Source organism: Oryx dammah, unplaced genomic scaffold (assembly GCF_014754425.2).
Source record: "Oryx dammah isolate SB20612 unplaced genomic scaffold, SCBI_Odam_1.1 HiC_scaffold_6, whole genome shotgun sequence".
NCBI lineage: Eukaryota > Metazoa > Chordata > Mammalia > Artiodactyla > Bovidae > Oryx > Oryx dammah.
The window spans coordinates 6,230,022-6,245,426 of NW_024070190.1; the positions used below are offsets into that span (position 1 = coordinate 6,230,022).

Genomic DNA, 15,405 nt, shown 5'->3' on the forward strand with positions numbered 1-15,405 from the left:
CCCAGGAAGGCGGCCACGTGGGGGCCCAGGAAGGCGGCCACGTGGGGACTCAGGAAAGTGGCCACGTGGGGGCCCAGGAAGGTGGCCACGTGGAGACCCAGGCCTACTGACACCTGACCGCTCCTCTGCACACCCACCCAGGGGGCCCAAATGGTCCAGAATAAGCACCCAATTTCCCAGCCTCCCTGCAGGAGGGCTGGCTGAGGGGTCCCAAGCTCTGCCAATGGGGTGGAAGGGAAGAATTCACAGAAAACTACAGAAAACGGCCTCAACAGTCAGTTGACATCTGTCTTCTGCCCACCCCACCCCTTCCCCCAAAACCACATATGGACCCAGGCAGCCACACAAACACAACGTGAGGATAAGAGTCCCAGCTTCCAGGGACCGTGAGAAAGAAGACATCACCCTGGGACAGTGGGTGCGAGCAAGGAGGGGCCCCCGCCTCTGACAGCTTGATGGCATGGCCTTTAGCCATCTGGACTGTCCCCTTTGGACGTCGCATTCGCCTCTTATTTAAACCACTGTTACTCGGACGTCAGTCGTACAGAGCCAAGTCCAACTCCAGCTGATACAGCCTCATCCAGACTTTGTGCCCAAGGCAAGCATTAGATAAAACCACCTGGGACAGGTCTGAAGAGATGCTGTGGGAAAGTTACACTGTAACTAGGCCACGTCCTTGTCATCTGACCACGATTCCCTCCACTAGCTATGTTTCTAATTCTTTACACTAAAGTCAGACTCATGGCAATAAAAAATCCATATCACCTGTATTTCACGTTTTCATTCCAGTTTCCTCAGCACCTTGGCCAAGGCTGTTGTGAAAGCAAAATCAGCCTCAAGTATCCAGATGGTCTCTCCTACATTATCTGCTGTTGCCCACAACCACAAAGATGCGCTTACTTGTGTTCTCGTCTAACACAATGACTTTACCTGTCCGAGTCACTAGGAACATGCCCACGTAGCACAATCAAAGTTCCCGGCTCCAACTGCTCAGAAATGGTCCCAACATAGGGGATTACCTAGGAAAAATAATTTTAACAAACGTTCACTTACAGAATCAAAGGACTACACTCTTAAAGGCTGCACACGAATTTGCTCAGACCCTAGCATTTTTCCAAGTCCTCACCATTCAAACAGCTGTGCAGGAACAACATAGCCTGGAGACAGCACAACACGTGCAAACCACTCTGGGGTCTTCAGAAATAGATACGTGCCATTCACAGCCCTTTTTATCCGGCTGGAGTGTGTGCTCATGCTCAGTGTGTCCGCCTCTTTGTGGCCCCATGGACTGTAGCCTTTGTGACCATGGGTTTCTCCAGACGAGAATACTGGAGTGGGTTGCCATTTCCTCCTCCAGGGGTCTTCCCAACCCAGGGACTGAACCCACGTCTCTTGAGTCTCCTGCCTTGGTGGATTCTTTACCACTTGAGCCACGTGGGAATATCTGGCAGAGGGTTGTATGAAATGCCACGCCTTGCCCCTCTGGTTTTTCCTAAGGTTCCATGGATAATGCCACCATGATGTAGGCCAGGCCAGGCCCTTCTCTAGCACTGAAGACGACGATGACAAGCAGGCACTGCCTGCAGAGAGCACCCCACTAAGCCGCTCCACCACACCTGGGACTGGGTGCCTTGCCTTACCCACTGGGCTGCCACACCGCACCCTCCATGGGACCCAGAGACCTGCACGGGCTGAAGGATGCCCTCAGGGTGCTTGTGGGTCTCTCCAGACACGGCATCTACAGACCTCGCCTGGTCCGGGGTGCAGGCCTGGGCCCTGACAGGTGTTCCCACACAGGATTCCTCACCTGGAACCCAGCATTTTTGTCTGGGGCCTGACACACAATCAGGTCTTCTCACTGCCCTCCCCTGGGGGGCTCCACCATCCTCCCTGGCCGCTGGTTATGTGGCTGCATCTCCTGCACCCCAACCACATCCCACTTCCACCTGGAGCCTCTGACCAACTGGGACAAGTAGGTCAGACGCCAGCATGCCTTATACCAAGCTCACCTGGGTTATGACACCTATGCTAAAATTGATCAAGGTAGCTCTGATTGTCAAGAAGTAAGAAATAAAACAAAAGAGGCCGTATAATCCCACCTCAAACACAATCTCCTGCGTGAAGCCTTTTTCAGACTCCCTGGGCCAACTGAGTCAGCCCCCCTCTGAGGGTCATCGTGGTACTCCTTACTCTGCTTCTGTGCAAACCTGTGCCTAGATCTTGAGCTGCACGGGGCAGGACCCAGCCATCATCTTTACACCCCCAGGACAGAGGTCAGGCGATGATCAACAATCACTTGGTGAATGAATGAGCTCTTACTAATCTGGAAACTGGGTTCTGACAGGCCTCACATATGCAAAGGCGTGGCAACTAAACAGCTGCTGAACAGTGTTGCTGCCTTAAGCAGTAAGACAAGAAATCACCAAAGCCAGTAACCATCTGGTGTCACAGCCATTGGCGGGGGCAGCGTGGGGGAGATGAACAGGGCATCAAACCAGAAAAGAAAAACATAACAGATGTGTAGAGCACGGCCACAGCCATACATCAGACGGGATGCTTTCTGTGTATAGAGAACGTGGAAGTCTCTTGGCCACAGGCAAGAATAAACAGCAGCATCTTTCATGATGTATATCTCTTAATAAAATGAGAACTGTTTTTTTTTTAACTTCAATTTTTTAAAATATATTTTCAACTTATATTTGGGCTTCCCAGGTGGCTGAGTGGTAAAGAATCCACCTGCCAAAGCAGGAGACACAAGAGAGGCAGGTATGATCCCTGGGTCCAGAAGATTCTCTGGAGTAGGAAATGGCAACCCACTCCAGTATTCTTGCCTGGAGAATCCCATGAACAGAGGAGCCTGGCAGGCTACAGTCCAAAAAATCAGACATGACTAGCAACTGAGCACAACTTATATTTATGCAGAATATTTAATAACACAGAACTGTTAGTGAAATAATTATCAGTGAGAAACTAGCCTACAAAACTCCATACAGTATGGTCTTAACCGAGTTAATAATAAACATCAAAAAGCAAAGAAAAAACACTAAAGAAGTAAGCCAAAAATGTTACAACACTTTTCTTGAGGAATGAGATTTTAATTTTCTTCTTTATATATCTGTATATTTTCCAGATTTATATATAAGCATTTATAATGTTTATTACCACAGATTTTTTATTATATCAGTCTGAGAAACAACTGTGCTATAAATTTGGGCCATCTGCTGTTTGTTTTGCATAGTAATGTTTCTACTTAGGAATGTACCCTAATTTATATTAATGCCACTGCTGCTGCTGCTGTTATGTCTGACTCCTTGTGATCCCATGGACTGTAGCCCGCCAGCCTCCACTCTGTCCATGGGATTTTCCAGGCAAGAATACTGGAGTGAGTTGCCATTTCCTCCTCCAAGGGATATTCCCGACCCAGGAAATGAACCGGGGTCTCCTGCATTGCAGGCGGATTCTTTACCTGCTGAGCCAACAGCAATACTCAACTTTTTTGGACCATGTGAAGGAAACAAAAGCCCCTCAGCCCACTTACTCCCTCACAAATAGGCTCCTGTGGAAAGGGAGAAGGGTGCTGTTTTCAAGGCAATTCCAAACTTTGAGGCTTTGATGTTTCACAAATAATTTACATAAAACAATACAATACAGATCTGAACACACTGGGACAGTATCATAAACTTAAGCCTTAGTCAGGTTTGGCATTAACCTGCCTAAACATCCCAGCTGATTCAGACTGCTTTGCCTTTTTTATGTCATTTATCAGATATCTGCCCTACACCAGGGTCGGGTCAGGCAGCCTGCAGCTGGAAAGAAGTATGAGTTCCGTCCATCCGGGAGGAGCTGATGATACAGTTGGGAAGAAGTCAGATACCCTCCAAAAGATGATTAGTGGAAATGTGACCCTCTGTCCAGCTGTTTGAATCGGAACCTCCTTCCAGCTGGGAAACCCTCTATCTTATGAACACGAGCCCTCATCCAAACTGTGACGCAGGCATATGGTGCACTTCTGTCCGTCAGCACCCCCAGTTCAGACGTCACGACAAGCAGCAGCCAGAATCCTGCAGCGCTCACTCTGGCCGAGGGGAGCAACAGCTCCACCTGGGTCAGAGGCAGCAGGCGGCGCCGCCAGGGCACAGAGGACCGTGTTGGTCCGCTGGGGAGAACAGCCCTGAGCCTGGTTTGGGCTGTTGTCTGTGATGACATCGTTGACAAGCCTGGTTCTTTGGTCCAGCCTGCTGACATCACTTAATAAATTCCTTTTCTGCTCAAATTAGCGGCTGGCTTCTGTTTTTGCAACTACCAGCCCTGGCCAAGTCAACATCTTCCCAAAAATGGGGCAGGAAGGAAGTGTTGAATAAATGCTTCAGAAAAATGTATAAAAAGCTGTAACTGAGGTGGCCACAGCTGATGAATGAGGTATGATGTGACCTGGGGAAACAATATGGTTAGGCAGAAAGGAGAAGGAAGCCAGTTCAGGTAGAAATGTCCAGCTACAAAGGCAGAGAGGCAGGGAGAGACAAAACTTATCTGGGAGACAGTAAACAGTAAGGGAGCAGTTAGAGACAGTTAAAGGCAGGCTTTAGACTAACAAGACAAAAGTGGGGGTTGGGAACAACAGTCCAGTGGGCAGGGGAGCATCTGGGAGGCTGCCTGGCAGCAAGCAAGCCTGGCGCAGAGATAAGAACCTGACCCACGCGGAAGGCAGCAGACGCTGAGGAGTGGGCGTGGGAGAAGATAAACACATTGAGCTGTATCAAAGGGAACTGTCTACGTGGGGGCCCCACCTAAAATGATAAAGCTGTGGAAGACACAAATTTCAGAAGGAAGATGACTTTAGCTGTGAACACCCTTAGTGTGAAAGGTTGGCAAGACCTCTAAGGGGAAATACACTGAAAGGAGTGGAGACTCAGGACCAACATTAAGTGAACGGCCAAGACTCAGCAGTCAGAGAAGAGACGATGACTTACTGAAATGAGAGATACTGGACACACTGAGAGAGGAAGTCGGGAGCAAAGCCGCAGTGGTGGTCAGTTACGGGGCGTGCGGTGTCAACACAGCAGACCTGGCTGCTGGCTTTGAAAGGCCTCCTTGCAAGAAACTTGGCTTTGGGGAGAGCACCCACCACCCTAACTGAGAAGGGTGTGTAACCCACCTCAACTGTTTGTGCAAACATGATTTATGCTGAACACCTGCTTTCCTGCTGGGAGTCTGGGGTTTTGGTGCCTGCTAGGCAGATGCTATCTACACAACATCTCTCAATAAAGACCCTGGGTGGTGAGTCTCTAATGAGCTTCCCTGGTGGAGAAAATTTCACACAGGTCACAGCTAGCTGCTGGGAGATTTAAGTCCATCCTGTGTGACACCACTGGCAGGATACCCTTGAATCCTGTACCGATTCCCCCGGGACTTCGCCCCGTGTGCCTCTTCCTTTTGTGGTTTTTGCTCTACATCCTTTCACTGGGACACATCACAGCCACGGGTATGACTGATGGTGAATCATTACAACTGAGGGTATGTGGGAGACTTCGATGCAGGGGGTGAGAAGAGAAAGAAGAAAGAAAGATCTGACAGAGCAGTCGTGTCAAAGAAGTCAATTTCAAAAAGGGAATGTCTCTAACACGGAAAAATAAGGAAGACCTCACCCCTGCCTCCACCAAAAGATGATGAAATGGATATCATACTCTCTGACACAGTGATTCCACTTTCATAGATTTCTCTTGTAAAATACTAGCACATGTGCACAAAGGTGCACCTCTAAGGATGTACACTATAGCCCTGGATAATCATGAACAGATCTAGCCCTTGAACAGGGGGCTGGTTAAGTAAGTCACAGTACATCCACACAGTGGGCAAATTATGCAGCCACTAAAATAAGTGAGGAAACTCTATGCTGATACCTCCAACACATGTTAAATGGAAAAAAGCACAGTATAGCACACTTTATCCAATGATACATGCATGTAAAGAAACAACATGCAAAAAGGTGATATGCACAGCATATGTTCACTCTTGGATATTCACATATAGTCTCAACAAGGATATACAAAAACCTGGTAGAAAAGTTACCTTTAAGGAGTGTAAATGAGCACCAAGGTAGAAGGAAAATTTATGTTTTAATGAAATCCTGAAATACTGCTTGAATTTTTAAAACGCTGTACATATCTTTCCTTGTATTTTTAACGTAGTAATAAGGACAAGTCATTTGAATTTGGGATAAATGAATTTAAAATTTTGAAGACAGATTAACTTCAAACTGTTGGGGGCTTGGCAGCATGGAAGGACACTGAAAGAAACGGACATCCACAAAAGGGAAACTGGTTTGGAAAGGAAGATGGGAGTTTCGTTTTGAACTCACAGTCCTGAAGGGCTGGCAGGGCATCTAAGTGAGCTGGAGGTCACAGAACTACATACAAACTGTACACATATTCAAAAGTGATCAGTCAACAGAGAAGTAGATGAAGCACAGGCTGGAATCAAGATTTCAGGGAGAAATATCAATAACCTCAGATATGCAGATGACATCACCCTTATGGCAGAAAGCAAACAGGAACTAAAGAGCCTCTTGATGAAAGTGAAAGAGAAGAGTGAAAAACTCAACATTCAAAAAACGAAGATCACAGCATCCGGTCCCATCACTTTATGGCAAATAGAAGGTGAAACAACAGAAACAGTGACAGACTTTCTTTTCTTGGGCTCCAAAATCACTGCAGATGGTGACTGCAGCCATGAAAGTAAAAGATACTTGCTCCTTGGAAGAAAGGCTATGACAAATTGAGACAGCATATTAAAAAGCGGAGACATTACTTTGCCAACAAAGGTCCATCTAATCAAACCTATGGTTTTTCCAGTAGTCATGTATGGATGTGAGAGTTGGACCACAAAGAAAGCTAAGGGCCAAAGAACTGAAGCTTTTGAACTGTGGTGTTAGAGAAGACTCGAGAGTCCCTTGGACAGAAAGGAGATCAAACCATGTGTCAGTTGCTTAGCTGTGTCCGACTCTTTGTGACCCCATGGACTGTAGCCTGCCAGGCTCCCCTGTCCATGGAATTCTCTAGGCAAGAATACTGGAGTGGGTTGCCATTTCCTTCTCCAGGGGATCTTCCTGACCAGGGATCGAACCCAGGTCTCCTGTATTGCAGGCAGATTCTTTACCATCTGAGCTATAAAGAAGTCCCTGAGATCAAACCAGTCAATCCTAAAGGAAATCAGTGCTGAGTATTCACTGGAAGGACTGATGCTGAAGCTGAAACTCTAATACTTTGGCCACCTGATGCAAAGAGCTGACTGACTGGTAAAGACCATGATGCTGGGAAAGACTGAAGGCAGAAGGGGACGACAGAGGATGGGGTGGTTGGATGGCATCACCGACTTGATGGACATGAGTTTGAGCAAGCTTAGGGAGTTGGTGATGGACAGGGAAGCCTGGCGTGCTGCAGTCCATGGGGTCACGAAGAGCTGGACATGACTGAGTGAACTGAAAAGACAGCAAAGAAATAAAGAGAGACACTGAAGACAAGAGTGGTAAAAAGACAAGAAAGAAATGAAACTAAGGGTAAAAACTCAAGAGGGCAGGGAGGAATAAATTAGGAGCTTGGGATTAACATATACACACTACTATTTACAAAATGGATAATCTCAATAAGGACCTACTATATAGCATAGGAGAGAAGGAAATGGCAACCCACTCCAGTATTCTTGCCAAGAGAATCCTGTGGACGGAGGAGCCTGGTGGGCTGCTGTCCATGGGGTTGCACAGAGTCGGACACGACTGAAGCAACTTAACATGCATGCATGCACTGGAGAAGGAAATGGCACCCCACTCCAGTGTTCTTGCCTAGAGAAACCCAGGGACAGGGGAGCCTGGTAGGCTGCAGTCCATGGGGTCGCTAAGAGTCAGATACAACTGAGCGTCTTCACTTTCACTTTTCACTTTCATGCATTGAAGAAGGAAATGGCAACCCACTCCAGTGTTCTTGCCTGGAGAATCCCAGGGACGGGGGAGCCTCGTGGGCCGCCGTCTATGGGGTCGCACAGAGTCGGACAGCAGCAGCAGCATATAGCACAGGAACTCTACTTGGTACTCTGTGATTAGCTACATGGGAAAAGAACCTGAAAAAGAGTGGATATGTGTATATTTATAACTGAATCACTGTGCTATACATCTGAAACTAACACAACCCTGTAAATCACCAATATGCCAATACAAACTTGGAATTTCAAAAAAATTAGGATTCAGAAAAAAAAATCAAAATGCAGAGTTATGGTGCAGAAATCAAGACAGCAGAAATCGACTGTCTCAGGAAGGAAGTTAGCAAAAGAACAAGGGAACAAATAGGAAGGATCTTCAGAGATTAAAAAGAAATTTCATCGTTTTGTATTTTAAGGTTAAACTGCAAGGTAGAAAGGGAGGTCCTTAGAATACTAAGGAAAAAAGAATCAACGTGGAAGTAAGGTTCCTAAGGAAATCGGCATCATGAGCTTTTCAGGGTGGGATTAATATTAGCAGACGGCTTGTTAACTAAAAGTGAGAAGCAAATGGATTAATTTCTAAATAACTTCTCAACTCACACCTGATCACATCCTAAGACCTCTATAAACAACAATAATAAAATATTTAAGCAGATATATTGAGTTGCCAAACAAGAGATTTCACTGAAGGAACTTCTGGTATGAAGATACTGTCTTCCAACTTACTCACTCAATTTGAGTGGAAAGAAAAGTGAGCTGGACTTTCTTAAGTCTTGGAATTCTATCAACTGAACTTGTCAATGAAATATACTAAATAGGAAAAAAATTATACAGGCCAGTTATACAATTGACTTAATCTTTTCCAAGAGTGAATATGAACAGAATTTGTCTACCACAATTTTTAAACATATTTTAAGTCATTTTTATTGAACTGATTTTAATTATACTGTTTTAGCTGGTGGCAGCTGCCCCAAACCAAGATAAGCCCTTGTGAAGGCTATTCAACATCCTCAAAGTAATCCAGCTTGCTTTTGCATTTGGACTATATTGTTAAAATAGTTATACTTTTGAAATTATACAACCAAACAAACAATGCAGACAAGTGTGGTGGCCAAAATGTTCATCTGGGTTTCTCTATAACATGACGGAAAAACCTGGATGAACTTTTGGGCTAAACCAATATATTATTCAAAAGGACATTACGCATTTCATTAAAAAATAATTTTGAAAGAAGCTTCAGTTTTATAATTGACACATTCTGTACTTCATGCTCTCAAAATAAGAAATGCCCTAAAACTAACTCTATGTTTCTTTACTGATATGAATGAACAGAGTTCTTATCGGTAGGAACTGAAACTTAACATATAAGAGAAAATACACGTGGACCAAAATGTTAGAAACGTAAAGAGATAATAATAGAAAGATGGCAGTTCTGTGTCTTCACAAGGCTTAATGAAGAGTATAGTAGAAACTCCATAAACACTTCCCAGTTGAGTGAACTGATCACTAAGGAAACACCCAGAATGCAGGAAGATTTCTACTCTGGAAACACGCTGTCATGAACCATTCTCAGAACACCACCAGGAGTCCTGAATGCAGCATCTGTTCCAAGTGCCCTGTCCTCAGGAAATGAAACATCAGCTGATTTTTGTTTCAACTCTGTAGTCCAGGGTGCTAACCCCAGAAACCACAGTAAACATCAGTGTGCTATTATCAAGACAGGGGAGGATCTCAGGTTATAAAACTGTTTTCTAAATAACACTCAAATAAGGTGTCTCTGTGATGCAGGGCAGAGCTGAACATTAACCCAACCATCCACCCCTCCTGGCTTGAGCAAGGGTTACATTTCAGTTCCCCTTGGCAGGGAGAATCTTTCTTTCTTTCAATCTTTGCAGAAAGTCAAGTCTACAACTTTGAGATGTTTTTAATTCTTGAGATGCACAAAATCTTTTAAAATGTCTAGGTGACTTCAAGTTCATCAAGTGTTCCTTTTTAAACCTACTAGAAGTGAAGGCTATTTCTTCCAAAACGGACTTTGCTTTACATGGTGGTTGTACCTCATTCTTACACAATGACAGTAAACCTTAGCAGGGAAAAAAGAGCTAGAGCTACAAAGTAAATAACAAAAAACTGAACCCACTTACACTAATGAGACTGGCTGAAGGCCTTACTTGAAGGACTCTTACCAGGAGTCTCCTACAGAGGGTTTACCAAAAAAAAAAAAAAAAAAGGCAAACCAAACAAGCAGCAACTCTGTCTTGGATCTAAATTCAAGATTCAGTTTCGGACATATGGAAACTAGACATTTCTAGATTCTCACACCACATGAACTGAAACCAGTTCATTACTGAAATTTCTAGCAATTACATTCACGGGTTCCTGGACTGGCCTGAGGTTCACACAAGACTATTAGTTTTTCTCCTCCACCTCACCACTGGCTTTGAACATTCCCCTGCTCAAGTAACAAGCAGGATTTGAAAGGCAGAGGCAAAGCTGAGAAATGAACTTCTCACGAACAGCTCTAGTTAAAAAACAAAATGAAAATGTGTACAGAAAGAAATCCATTCCCTCTGAAAATTACGTCTTATGATGGGCTGAGCCTTTTTCCCACCACGATCAGAGTGGCTTTCCCATCACTCTTCCTCCACGTTCTTTATTCACAGCCCATCTCATCACCTCGTACAGCGGACCTTTGAACAACACAGCTTTGAACTGCGCAGGTCTCAATCTACTTACACTTGGATTTTTTTTTTTCCAGTAAATACGTACCATCTATTGGCGACTGGCTGAATTCCCAGATGCCGAATTGTGGGTACTGAGAGGAGAGCTGAATATTGAATTTAAGCACCTGTGGGGCTGCAGGGGCTGGAAATGGTTTTTAGTCAGCACCCACTGCAGTTCCATCACATAGCAGGTGCTCCGTTTATGTTTACTGAACCCCCACCCACACCCTGCACTGAGTAATTGTTGTTGTTCAGTCTAAGTCGTGTCCTGATTCTTTATACTGCAGCATGCCAGGCTTCTCTGTCCTCCACTGTCTCCCAGGTAATTATTGGATTGGCCAAAAACTTCATTTGAGTTTTCCCGTAAGATGTTATTGAAAAACCTGAACTAACTTTCCAGCCAATCCGATATTACTCTTTGGACTTGCTCTCAACACTGCCACAGGCAAAAAGTGATTGAGGAGATCAGTTACCGGGTTATAGATGACATTCTGTAGATTGTTTAAGGACAACATCGTTCTCTTCCGCCTTATTGTTGACTGGGCTCTCTTCCGGGTATGGTCTAAGATTTTAAATACGTTTCACTTAAAGAATTCCCAGATTGAAGCCGAGGCACGTGCCCTATGTAAAATCAAAACACAGGGAAAGAAAAATAAGCATGCAACATTTTTTGTCATATTATAACTATTTTTAAATATATAATTTATTTTACTAATATTTATCAAATAACAGGATGCTATTACAATCAAAGATCTGACTCCAACTCTTATCAAATGTACTCTACTAAATAATTTTGTATTATGAGGACAGGACATATTAAATTTAAAAAATACATCTGTAGAACATTTCTAACTTGGAAACTTTATTAAAAATACTTATTACTGGGAGTTTCCAGTGGCCTCGTGGCTTTTACTGCTGTGCCCCAGGTTCAATCCCTGGTCAAGGAACTGGGATCCCACAAGCTGTGCGGCATGGCCAAAAAAAAACAAAAATGAAAACTTTTTATTAAAATACTAAACCAAATAGTAGGAAATGCTCCTATAAATCATCAGAGATATTCACTTAAAGTTTCTCATCTGTACAATGAAAATAATAATAGTGTTCACCTCACAGGTTTATTCTACGGATTAAATGAATAAATAAAACAATGGAATAGCACATGCTTTAGAAGTTTTCTATACTGTTATTAGTAGAAGGGAATGCTCCTCCTCCTCCAAATTAAACAAGTTGAAAGAAAAAAAAATCCAATGCCTCAAACATTAACTTCCCTGTGGCTTAGAAAAAAAAAGTGGGGTGTGGAGCAACAGCACAGTTTTCAAGATAAAAGGACCCATCAGTACTACACTGAACAGCTCCAGGGAAGACCCGAAGAGAAAGGAGAACTAAAAGAGAAACAAAACTAAAGCTTCTGACATTTTACTTCCACTAATTCTATCATTATACCAAAGGGCAATATACACTGATCACATCTCTCACTTTGAATCTAAAGAAAAAAAAACTGCAGTTCCAACTCTGGATGTAACAAACTGAGTGGTTACGTTAAATTACAGCAAGAGGGATTCTGCAGGTGAAACTACAGTTACAAATCAGCTGATGTCAAGACAGGGAGATTGTCCTCCATTATCTAGCAGGCCCCACGTAATTACATGAGCCCTTAATAAAGAAGGAAGTCAGAGAGATGTGGCAGAAGAAGAAATCAGAGATGTGAAGCATGACAATTCAACACATGATTGCTGGCATTTGAGAGGGAGTGCAGGTGGGCACACAAGGAAACTGTAAGAAAGAAACTCCAAAAACAAACTCAAGTATCCTGGAAGTGGGCTATTCCCGAGAGGATAGAGCCCAAACTGCAAAACACCTGCACATAGCTTGTGACACCCTAATCACCTAACTTAGCTAGTAACACTCATCCCGGTCCCCCAAAGATCTGTAAGAAGTGGGTGTAATCAAAACATCAAGTTTTATGCCCTAAATATATACAATTTTTTTTGGTCACATATACCCCAATAAAGTTGGCAAAAAAAAAAAAAAACAGAAAAAAAAAAAAACGTATCCCTCTTGGTTTATAAATGTGACCGCAATCTATTAACTTACTACGTTAGTCAAAAATCTCAAAACTTTTTGTTTTGCGATCAAACTCGGGAAGTATCAACAAGACCAAAAAAGAAAGGATACAGAGATTTCACAGCCACATTCAGAGAATTTACTTGTGACCAGAACCCCACTCCAGTACTCTTGCCTGGAAAATCCCATGGACAGAGGAGACAGTGGGCTGCAGTCCGTGGGGTCGCGAAGAGTCGGACACGACTGAGCGACTTCACTTTCACTTTTCACTTTCATGCACTGGAGAAGGAAATGGCAACCCACTCCAGTGTTCTTGCCTGGAGAATCCCAGGGACAGGGAGCCTGGTGGGCTGCCGTCTACGGGGTCGCACAGAGTCGGACACGACTGAAGCGACTTAGCAGCAGCAGCAGCAGCAGCAGAGTGATCCAATTTAAGCCTAGGCCCGTGTGAAACCAATCATTCCCGGAAACATCCACAGGCACGAGTCCTGCTCTAATTAATTAACACTTGGTTCGCATCCCAAGAAGCTATCATGATGCTGAAGCAGTTAAAGGACTTGGCGTTCCCTAACGTTTAATCCTGCAGTCAATGACTCTGCATCTCACAAAAAGCGTGTTCGGAGTCCAGGAGGACCACGGAGGTCTGTCATTCCTTGAAGAGCTCGTCATTTAAAACACTGGGAAGGAAACGACCGCGATCCCACCGAGTGAAGGCGGCGCTCGGCCCCAGGCGGGGAGGTCAAGGGTGCGAAGGCAGCCCCGAGGGAGGGGGTGGTCAGCAGCGGGGCCAGCGCCGGGCGCCCGGGACCACGGCTCATCCCTGGGGCGCCGCGCGCCGGATCCTCCGCGGTGACGACACGCGAGACGGGGAGACGGGAGCCAGTCCCAGAAACGCCCGGCCGGCTGCTCCGCCGGCGCACCCACCGCGGCGACAGCCCCCCGACGACTCACCCCGGGACTGGCGTCGCAGGCGCTGAGCGTTGGAAGCTGTCCGTCCGCCGCGGCGCGTCGTCCGCGTTCCCGGCCGGGCGCGCGCGGGCGGCGACCGGAAGCGAGAGGAGTCAGTCCGCCGCCACTTCCCGGCTCGCGCGTGCCGGGCGTCGCCGTCGGCCTTGCGTCTGTGTCCGGGGCGCGCTCGCGGCTCCGCTGGGCTGCGGGCCCGGCCTCGCTGCTGCCCGCCACCGGGCTGGGCCTCCTGCACAGCCTGGGGACGCGGAGCGCGACCGGCTTGCTGCGGCACGAGCAGAGCGGGAGGGGGCAGAGCGTGTTTACAAAATTCCCAGACTTTGCTGCGGTCGGGACTGAGGGGCCGGGAAGTGCGGCAGAGAGGACACCACCTGCCCCCTCCGCCCGCGTGTCCGCGGCCTCCACCTCCGGTGTGGACGCTGCACAGGCTCCCCTGGACCCGGCGAGGGCCCCCTCCACGCTGACGGGGGGCGTCTCTGACCTTCCCTGGTCGCGGGGGTCAACGGGGTACGTGCCAGGTATTTCTCTAGGTTAGCTTCCTTGTCTGCCTGGGGTCAGAGGCCAACCAGTGCAATGAAAGAGAACCTGATTTGGAAGCACCCCGTTTTGGGCCACACCTTCGGGTGTAAGTAAAGTGATGGGGAAATGGGTTCAGTATAGCTGGACTTCGTCCAGTCTGGAGCCGCCAAACATTTAATCTAACTTGGACTTAAGTCACTGCGGCTTCTCCGCCAGTTTTATGTGTTGCCATTTTCTTAGTTTTATCAGGACTTCCTTAGGAAAATGTCAGAGGTACAGAGCCCAGTTCTGGGCACGGTAGGTGTTCACAGATAACCAGCTTTTCCTGTCCAGGGCCCATAGTGACTGCCAGTTTGACCTACTGGCTGTAAAAACAAAAACAAAAACAAACGTCAGCGACAAGTACAAAGTTATGTAAGCTACCTTGAACACTTGGTCCACTTTGTTTTCTTATAGGGATCATGAAGTTCTTAGCTTCCTACTTGTCTCTGCTTGACTTTTATCCAGGTTTCCTTTGAAAGGCAGGTTTTGCTGTCCCTGCCCTGGACCTTCTCCTCTGTATCTTTGGGCTTTATTATTTTTTATTTAAATTGAGGAATTCATTACACACTCCATATCATCGAACTCACATTCTGATTCCCTATTACATTTCTCCTCCTATTCATTTTCCAAGTTTGCTTCACTTTTCAGGATTCAACTTCAGTAGCTGAGTTTAACCTGTAAGACACACTACCCGGAATTTGTACTTAGCCTTGATCTATCTATTCAACACGGATTTAAATTGAGAAGAGGAAATTGTCCTGTATATTCCCCAATGCCTAGTGTAATAATGCTTTGCATGAAGTTGACACTCTAAATGTTAGGTTAAAATGACAGGTTATTGATAAAGTGAGGAGCAATTGAATGTCTTCACAACTTTGCCTGGGTTGATTACCTTTCTCCACAAAATTGAAATAAATATACATCAGTGCTCTATTTCTTTGGTAAATGGAGTTTAGGTATAAATGGGACTGTGTAAATGGGCTTCCCCCAGGGCTTTGGCCATCTGATGCAAAGAGCTGTCTCACTGGAAAAGATCCTAATGCTGGGAAAGATTGAGGGCAGGAGGAGAAGGGGCAATAGAGGATGAGATGGTTGGATGGCATCAGTCACTCAACGGACA

General features: G+C 45.7%; 1 protein-coding gene across 3 annotated transcripts in view; it reads right to left on the reverse strand.

Moving 5' to 3' along the window:
- Positions 1 to 13,879, reverse strand: part of LOC120865411 (galectin-8) — a 25,970-nt gene extending 12,091 nt beyond the window's left edge. For 2 of the 3 annotated variants that reach the window (XM_040242689.1, XM_040242686.1), the window contains exons 1-3: positions 13,710 to 13,879; positions 11,168 to 11,315; positions 931 to 1,019 (exon numbers count right to left, since the gene is read on the reverse strand). In XM_040242689.1, the coding sequence (XP_040098623.1) occupies positions 931 to 1,019; positions 11,168 to 11,209 (131 nt within the window). In that variant the 5' untranslated portion in view covers positions 11,210 to 11,315; positions 13,710 to 13,879. Of the gene's footprint in view, positions 1 to 930; positions 1,020 to 11,167; positions 11,316 to 12,788; positions 12,862 to 13,709 lie in introns of those variants that run through there. The other variant, XM_040242687.1, reaches the window with a different exon arrangement.
- Between the last annotated feature and the right edge of the window lie 1,526 nt (positions 13,880 to 15,405).